Source organism: Periophthalmus magnuspinnatus, chromosome 7 (assembly GCF_009829125.3).
Source record: "Periophthalmus magnuspinnatus isolate fPerMag1 chromosome 7, fPerMag1.2.pri, whole genome shotgun sequence".
In the NCBI taxonomy this organism is placed as follows: Eukaryota; Metazoa; Chordata; class Actinopteri; order Gobiiformes; family Gobiidae; genus Periophthalmus; species Periophthalmus magnuspinnatus.
In genome coordinates this window covers 26,566,396-26,575,992 of record NC_047132.1, presented here as the reverse complement: position 1 = coordinate 26,575,992, position 9,597 = coordinate 26,566,396, and the positions used below count along the sequence as shown (strand labels likewise).

At 41.6% G+C, this 9,597-nt stretch overlaps 1 protein-coding gene across 2 annotated transcripts in view; it reads left to right on the top strand.

The window, feature by feature from the left end:
• The first annotated feature begins 2,936 nt into the window (after positions 1-2,936).
• The window catches only part of adcy6b (adenylate cyclase 6b), a 33,242-nt gene continuing 26,581 nt past the window's right edge, over positions 2,937-9,597 (top strand). Inside the window, exons 1-3 of one of the 2 annotated variants that reach the window (XM_033970363.2) lie at positions 2,937-3,180; positions 5,326-5,496; positions 5,572-6,463. In XM_033970363.2, coding sequence (XP_033826254.1) covers positions 5,573-6,463 — 891 coding nt within the window. In that variant the 5' untranslated portion in view covers positions 2,937-3,180; positions 5,326-5,496; position 5,572. Of the gene's footprint in view, positions 3,181-3,454; positions 3,475-5,325; positions 5,497-5,571; positions 6,464-9,597 lie in introns of those variants that run through there. The other variant, XM_055223287.1, reaches the window with a different exon arrangement.

The following is a 9,597-nucleotide window of genomic DNA, read 5'->3' as shown; positions in this document are numbered from 1 at the left end:
AACACACAGTTCTCTCAAACGCAGACACGCGGCTGGAGGCGCACGGTCCACACTCAAATCCTCCAGTTTTTCGGACGCGCACCATGATCGATGAGTGTGCACAAAGCCATGCGCGCGGACACACGGAGGGATAGATTACAGCTTTCTTGATAAATTATGCAGGACTTGCACTTTTCACACAGCCCTGTCCCCGGGGTCTGTGCGACTATTTTGGATTTTCACTGAAGATATAGGCCAATTATTTGTGTCTACATCAATATGCAGATGCACTTATTTACTTTCAGAGATGCATTTGGCTCATTTTTAAAGTTACTGACAGTTTACAGCCTATATCTTATATTACGTCACTGTGAAAGTAGACTTTTTTTTTTTTTTACACATTTTGACAATTTACAGCAGGTCTATTACACCACTAGAGGGAGTTGTGAGTTTATCGATACACCTCAACGACTAAGGTATAATAACATCATAACAGGGCTATAAAATCCCTTTAGTTCCCCCTAAATAAGCCATTAAATATACCCACTGTTGCTTCGAGATGTTATTTCAGATTTTAGACTGTGATTACATCATATTCTCAGATGGGGGCAAGAGCCAGTTTCTCATTATTTACATGGCATTTTCATTAGGGATTAATCTTGCACAGGACAATGGATTCTCAAGATATTTGTGAGTTTACAGAGTGCTAAACATATCAATCTGTCGTGAGCCAGGTTAATTAGGAATACCCAATTATCATTAGCATAGACAGATTCTATTAATAACCCAGAAATAATGAGGTACATAGAATAGATCCAAAGTTAAGAGATGGGTAATTGAAACAGGGATGTGTTTAAACTTAAGTCTTGATACACAGCCTGCCCCATCCAGTGGCCAAGGCAGCAGCTCGGCTCATTTTTCACTGAATCAGCATTTTGTCTTTGTCCCATCCTCCATTGATACAGGCGTGAATAGGCAAAGAATATAGTGCCACTGTTCAGACCAAACATTCAATTAAAAGTAATAGTTGTAACATTTGGGACAAGACACTGAGTCTAATGACCCAGTCTGTGTGAATGTGACTTGTGAGTGATTTAGGTCTACTGGTGGTCAGGGAGGCAGTTGGCACAGATTGGCAGCCACATCTCCCCCAGTCAGGCCCAGGGCAGAAACAGCTCAGCACTGGGCATGTGGTTGAGTGATTGAATAATGTCCCACTGTAGCACTCAACAACTCAAACTCAAATGGAAAGCACAAAGCCATTAAGCTCTACTGCAACACTGGCCCAGTACAGTAACAGTGTAGTCTGGGTGTTTAGTGATGTGTTGAGCCCAAAACAAATCCAAATGTTTGTTGAGCAATGGCGCCACATGGTGGAATATGAAGGCAGCACAGTTAAACGCTACTCTTTAAAATATCTAAAAGTCAAAGATAAGATAATGTTTAAATCAGTAAAAAAAAAGAAAAAAAAAAGAAAGAAAGAGAATATAAGTGAAATATTTTTCTGCTGAAATAAAAATGCAAATAATTGTAATATTTTATTAGGCTAAACAAAAGACTCAAATATTAGTTGTTGAGCTGAATGTCTGAATAGGTCAAAACCTTTATCAGGATGAAAAATGCCATTGTTGTTTGATGATATGTGAGTAATAAGTTAAAACAATCAAATGAGAGTGATGATCAAGATAAAGACAATATAGTAATATCCTTTAAAAAATTTTTATTGATGCAACATATGGTATGCTTCAATGGTCGGTATCTGGGTAATAGTCTAATAGTAATAGTGACGTCACTCTGAGGGTGTTCTACATGGATCTCTATGGTGCAATGTTCAGTAGTTACCATGGAAACATAATGCACACTGTCAAACTCCTTTTTAGATTGACTGAAAATTCAAGAAAAAATACAAAATGGATTTAAAAAACACATTTTCAGGTCCTGTTTAATTTTTCACTAAAAGGTGAGAGAGACTAACAGAAAAACGGTCTAATCTTGGCAAATCCTGACTATCTTGTGACTTGTTTAACAGCGCAAATCATCTCACTTGTAGTTCCAACTGAATTAACTCGTTCTGGTCAGATTTTGTCAAATTAAAAGTCAGATTAAAGGCTAATAGAGCTTCTGACAGAGTGGAGCCTTATACATACAGATAAATATATAATGTTTTATGTTGTATTAAATATTTATTTCTTTTTGGATGCAAATATGAATGTATGACAGGCCTAATCAGCGTATTGGTCACACTGTCACACTGTTTTGACTCCTGTCAGTTTGGCCCTCTGACAGACAAGCTGGCTGCACTGATGGTGAACTTGATGTCATGTAGGTGAGTCTGAGGGTGTGGGCTTGTTTACAGGATGAAAAGTCAACATATTCTCTGGTCTGTGTCAACATTAGCGTGCCCTTTCTGGTTACACATCAAACTCCTCAGTGCAATTGGCTGTCCTGTTTCTGGCTGAACCACCTTTGTTATTGGTTTTATTGTTTCTGGAAATGATCTCACAGACCACTAAGAAACACCAAAAGGAAAGGAGCCATCTGCTTTTACTAATTGACTGGCATGCAAGAGATTACACCTCTTTGTCAATACAAGGTGCTGTAAAGTTACATAGATTTCATGCAGAATGTCAGATATTTACCCTTTTCATTGTCGTGCAGAACACATAGGCTTGTCTTTTTGCAAAACACACAAGTTAATGTATTGAATTTATTTAAAATGTATTGTCAAAATGTCCAAATGGTGTCTTTAGCAAGCAATACAGTCTAAATGATTATGCGTAAAACATCAAACATCAACTTTTAAATAACCATTAAAAAAAAAAAAACACTGAAAAATGACATATATATCCACTATTTAGGCTCCAGTAGTGCAGATTACCTCCCTATCCGCCCGCTAGAGTGCGCCTTGGACACACTGATTGGGATGCCTTTGGTTTCGGGCTATGCGAGAGTGAGAGAGAACCAGAGGGAGTCGGGGAGGTCGAGGCGGTGGGAATGTACTGTAGCTCGGGCTGGGAACAGTGAAGGTTGTCCCGGTCGGTCTGGCAGCCTTCCTTTACCCGAGCCTGTGGAGCAGCTTGTCGGCCTCTTTGGCACGGACTCGACAGCGTTTGAGACGTGGGACGGCGGCTTACATGCTGGACCGAACACGGCGGTAAAAACTGGATCTCCACTGCAGTATTACTCTTTGGATATCCAATGGTGAGTGCGCTGATACTGCTGCCTTCCTCAGCTTTTCCCGCGGTTCTGTTTGTTGGGCAACTGTTCCGCACAATGTTATTTCTTGCAGATCGGGATCGAAGTAAGCCGATAGCAGTCGGACAAATGCCAACATCTGACTTGTACTATGTCTGTGCCGCTGTGATGATTGCTGCAGCGCTGGGAACTGTTCTGCAGGACTGTGCGAAGCAGCCAGCTCGCTCCTTGCGCACACGCAGGCACTTCACAAGACATTTTTAATTGTGACACTTAACTAGGGTCAAAAGCTGTTTGGTGGTACGTAAAGCAGCCAGTAGTCCTTTCACGCCAATTCGTTTGAGTCCATTGACCTGTTTAGAGTCCAAACATAATGACGTTTGGCTGTTATAGGGAGTCAGGCCCAGTGTGGAGAGACCCTGTTATTACCACATGTCAGCTTTCGCGCACATCCTCTAAGATACAAGAGCCACGGTCCCTGGCCCCTAAGTTGGCCAGTGGAATGCTTTAAGTTGCTGGGGGTGCAGGAGTGCGCTGGGTGCACCATCTCATCCACGCATCCATGGGCTGTAGTTAACACAGTGCGATTTGTTTATTTAAACAAAAATCTAACTTAATACAGGGAAAACTCCCCGATTGCAGGCTACATTTGAAAATTAGGGAGCTGTCGACTTAGTATGTAGGCTACTTGGTGCATCCTGTTATGTAATGGGCTGCTTCGGCCGATTGCCCGCAACCAAACAGCCTGGGCCTACACGTGTTAAATCTAAATACCATTTTGAACATTGTTCTCATTATCTGGCTTCTAAGGAATAATGCTCTAGTGCCAGGAGGGCATTAGGGCAAGCAGCTGTCGCGTTAAACAGCCATACTTATCTTGACGTTATTCCTGATACGAGGATAATTTAGATTACCCAAGAAGTGTCCTCCTGTCACATTTGTATCAAAGGTGACCTACTACGTGGTTCTGAACACTGGAGCTCAGCCTCCACACATTTGCCCACAGTTCCTCAGTAGGTCACATGGTAAACTGACGCTTTCAAGCTTTCAGGCTTTTTGTCTCACTGTAAATTGCATATTGAGTTGTCTATTGATCCAATCACTTTAAATGGAAGGGAAATTAATTGCTAACAATTCAGTTATCTAGAGACAGAGCTTATTGTTTCTAGCATGAGGCATATTCAAATAAAAGGACAGAATGTTTTGGCTTTAGGGATAAACTAATGATTGAGCTGTACTGTTGAGAGACAAATTCCATTTTGTAGGTGATAATCTACAAAAAAACATGTTTTAGTTTATTTGTATTTTCTACACAAAGTTAAGTCCTTGACTGGAGCTCTGCTTAAGTGGACAGCAGCTGCTGGAGCACTTGATTATGATGAACTTTTACTACAGTCTGGTAATGACATTGGGGTTCACAGGCTCACTGACTGGTGTATATTGTTCACATCATGTGCAGATGGCTGTTTGTCTCAGCTCTGGCAGAGATTTGCTTATTAAGTTTAGAGGTTAGCAATGTCCTTGACATGTGTTGCCAGAAGTCAACCGTAGTGACTCATCAAAGCTAATGGGGGAAGCATGGACAATTTAATGTGGACTGGAGAGCTCTTGATCTCTGATGGTGCCCACTCAGGAGGTCTTTGTTGTCAAATAGAGCACACCCATCCCTGTCGGCTCAAGATGTGAGGCCCGATTGCAGTGATAAAGTCGAGTTGGGTGCTGTCCTTTGCACCAAGACGAGTTTGGTGAGGAGTCGCTGAAAGATGCCAGTGTCTCTGTTTGTTTTTTTCTATATTGTATGGTTTGAACTAGCCGCATGCTCCATCAGGTGATTGTTGGAGGAGATTTTGTTGTCACATCTGTGTGCTTTTAAAAACAAAACCTTAAACCCCCTGAAATTAGTCCCTGCTTTATAGGCGATGGAAAGTGTTATGACAAATCATTTGCTGGACTTTATAGCCTGGCTGTGTTTTTGATCACTTGAGTTCTGCTGTCGAATCATGCACAAACACATGACTACTCACAGAATTACTCACAGCTAAACAACTGTTATGAATATTTTCGTGTTTATTGTAATGGTTCTGAAATGTGTCCATTTCCCAGGTTGTGACCACTCAGAGCCATTATGTGTAATATGTTTGTATTTTCCAGGAGAACAGGTGGAGAGAGGGGCAATGGGCGGAGGAGTATCTCTCTGTCTGTTACTGAGACACTCGCAGACTCACCTCTGATGCCTCTGGCAGCACTGAGCTCATGGTGTGTGCTCGCTGGGATCAACTAGTGGCCTGGCCAACGTTTCAACACACAACAAAGCCCACACAGGTGAGAGACGCCAAAGTCACTGCTGTTTGTCATGTGCTACTGTGTGTCTTAATGTTTGTTGTATTTATGGTGTAGGATGTCGTGGGCCAGAAGGCTCTTTGTACGAAGAGTGGACGAGCGAAAAACAGCATGGGGAGAGCGCAATGGCAAGAAGCGAAAGGACAGTTCCTCACTGTGCCACCCCCGCTACATGAGCTGTCTGCGGGACACTGAAGATCTCGACTCACCTAATGCAGCTTCTCAGCACTACCCTGGTGGAGCAGGCACCAGTGCAGGCAATTACAACTTGCGCTGTGTATGGCAGGAGGACCACTACCTGAAGAAACCCACAGCTGGAGATGTGGGTTTGAAGGCTGTGGATCTGGGCTTTGAAGATGGTGACGTGAAGGGCAGGAAGGATGAAGAACTGGGGGAGCGAGGAGAGGGCAGCTGCAAGGCCATGAGTGCCGCAGACTGCTGGAGGAGAGTAGTTTGGGTTTTTCAATCAAAGAAGTTTAGTTCAGCCAAGCTGGAACGCCTGTACCAGCGTTACTTCTTCAGACTCAACCAAAGCTCTCTGACCATGCTAATGGGGGTGCTGGTGGTGGTGTGTGGGGTCATGCTGGTATTTCACTGCATCAATGCGGATCCCGACATCGCCTACATCTGCATCCTCTCTATTGCCATGACCCTGTTCCTGGCTCTGATGGTGGTATGTAACCGTAATGGCTTTCACCAGGACTACATGTGGATAGTCAGTTACCTGGTGATGGGCGTGCTGATCGTGGTACAGGTGTTTGGGGTGCTCATGGTGCAGCCCCGCAGTGCTTCAGAGGGTGTCTGGTGGACCGTCTTCTTCATTTACATCATCTACACTCTGCTGCCGGTGCGCATGAGAGCTGCGGTCCTCAGTGGAGCAGTGCTGTCCATCATCCACCTGGTCACAGCCTGGCAACTCAACCAGGAGGACAAGTTCATTTTCACACAGGTACAACATCATTATCACACACGGGTTGTTCGAATCTCTCACATTAAATGCATAGGCATGTCATAGTCACTGCAGCCTTGATACTAAGATGTTTGAGTTCAGCACATTGTATTTAGTAAACGGTTAAAGACTTGGTTTGTTTTTTGGAGCTTTACTGTTTTTAATTTGTCTTGAATGTAAACTAGTAGCTGCAGCCTCTGAAGTAGTTCTCTTTTGAAGCTTAGAAAACTTATACAGATTCATTTTAAGTATTTCTGGTAATTAATTTCACATCCAGGAGACCCAACAAGGTTGCCTGGGATCCAGAATACACACTTCTTCAATACAGTGAGTCTCCCTATTTTCAAGTGGGAGTGATTGACAGGTTGATTGGCGAATCAGGGACAGGCATGGTCTGTCCATATCAGAAAAAATAAATTTAAAAAAATTACACGGGGCTGAAAAACATTGAGGATTTCTGCAGAATGAACTGACGAAACACTAAACTCTCTGAGGTAAAATTTATTTTATTTGTAAATCATAGGTGACCAATGACCTCCTTTATTTCACATGTGTCACTGAAAAAAACGGATCTTGCACAATCACGTTTGACCGGGCTTGAGACGCAATGGAGGACGTGAGGACCAGACTGATATCATTCTGTATAAAAAATACATAGAGATATCATTCTGGATTTGCCAGGAAAGTCATGTGGCCATAGATATTCACATGTTTAACTGCACTACTTTAAGCTTGCTCAAATGCATATTCAGACCCAGAGACATGTGCTATTAACATGCAAATGCTTATTCAGAAACAAAACAAAGCTCACTTTCTCTAATTGGGACCTATACAATTGAGCACAATGTTGTCACTGTACTCGCCAGTGGAAACGCCCTACTTTCTCTCTCCATCAATATGGGACAAACAGTGTAGCGGGCTGCTTCTCCACTACTTTTCAGAGGTGGCATGCTAAAAGTAGATGGTGCTGTAGATGTTGGCTGCCTCTCAAATGAGCTTTTTAATGAGCTTGTGTTTTGAGCTGTGTCTTTGAGCCGGTGGCAGCTCTGTAGGGGTTTGTTGGAGGTCGTCTGGGTTGAGTGAAGCCTTTAGCAGCACTATGTGGAGAAATATCATGATAATGTAGCATGGTGCCATTCCGATCCGCTATCCCCCAAGACAAGGAGGCTATTGTAGTCAAATGAAAAAGGGTGGGATACTGAGATTGTGCAATGAAGTTGATGCAAAACAACATGATTAGTTCCTCGTATTGGATTCTGAGGAAAGGCATAAACAGATTTCAGAGTGTTTAGCAAAGAACACATGGAAGCTGTTGAGTGTTTTACTGTAGTTTTTTGTTTGTTGGATACCACCTTTTTTGGGACATTGTTGGAAGTAGGTCACCTAGCTCCTGACCTTAATTAATATACAAACTTAATAGCAGCTAGAGAAAAAAAAACATGTTTAAAATGGCGAAAAGATTAGCTGTATAAACTCAGAGCCTAATTGTTAACAGCAAATCTCCAATATTCTGTAACTATGTTAGAGTTGGCCTTTGACATAGTTCTTTTAAGGCAATAATGTTAACCACTGAAAACCATTCTTGTAAGCTAAATCCTAAAACTGGCCTCTCAGTGTCAAATAGCAAAGAATTTATTTTTGCTTTTACTTCCAAATTTTATTGATTATTATAGCAATACAAAACATCAAATTTGATCCACAAGCCTTTGTTTCTAAGGCACTCAAATTATGTGCTGTATATGATTATATTTTTATTTTAAAATGTCCCAGAAAAGTCTGACACCATGATGCAATTTCAGTATGGAAGTTCTTTATTGTACGTGTGATAACTTGGAATCTATTGACCAATTTGATTTTATTCTTTTAAAGATCCAGTTAGAGCACATTCAACAAACATACTTGTCTGTTGGCCTGAGAGGAGTCGTGCTTTTCCCTCCCAAACTTCAGTATTAAGCAACCTGACGTGTGTGAAGCCTGCACTGTGAATAAGGCAATATTGACTTAGCACTGCTGGTCCACTGAGCTTTGTGTTAAGTGCCATGTCCCGGCCTAGACAGTGCCACACAGAGGCTGCTCTGCTGGCTCTGTGTTCTGGTTGGCTCTAGTCTGATGGACTGCTGCTCTGCCCCAGGGCCTGGACCCCAAACGCTCTACGTTCCACTTCTCTGAACAATCAATGATGGGACATGGGCCTGTGGTGTTGGACACTTACTCTCTCTGTTGGGGTTTGATAGAGAGAAATAACATGAGTCGTCTGAGGCTGCTCTTACACACATCTTACTTTTACACTTAAAATCACTTGGCCTCTAGATTGGCAGTATTTTTAGCTGGATGTTAGCTGTCCTGTTGTCACCCTGTTAATGTTTCTATTTTTTACATACTGGGACTGGCACAAACAGACTTTTTGGGTTGCGTTGTTCAACAATTATCAGGCAATATATGGAACTATTGATAATATTGTGAATGCTGTTTTGAAGATATGCAAAAGTTGAATATCGACTATATTGTTTATGTTATAATCTATCTCATAAAGTTTTAAAATGAGGAAATTAAAAGTAAAATTGTTGTAATGTTGTAATCTTTAAAATTATGACAAAGTGATATATTTACACATGCTCATTTCAGCTGGATTGGCAAAAAATGTTTTCTGATCATCCATATTGTGAAAATATCAAGCAACTAATTTTTGTCAAAATCACTCACTCCAAGTATTATCCTAGAATATATTTGGCTTTCTTGTTGTTGCACTATACAACTTTGTTGGTGAAGGACTGTTGCTTGATGATATTGCTTTGCTGAAATATCCCATAGTGTGGCATTAAACGTAACCTTTTTTCCATTAGTTCAATTATGTTTTATTAAGGTTTGTTTGATCAAAAGTACCTCGAAAAAAAACAAAACAAAACATTGCATCAATTTTTACTGTCACGACACCACCTGCTTGTCTCCGTAAGTTTAATGCCATATTGCAGAACATTCTAGGCAAAGCATCTCCATGGACGGAAGCAGTTGATTAACTCTCTACCTGAAAAGTTACGTAGTGCACATTTTAATTAAAAACAATGCCCCCAGCTAAGCTTAAAACTACTGAAAACATCCCCTTTACAACTTCTGTAGCACTGTGAATCTGCATT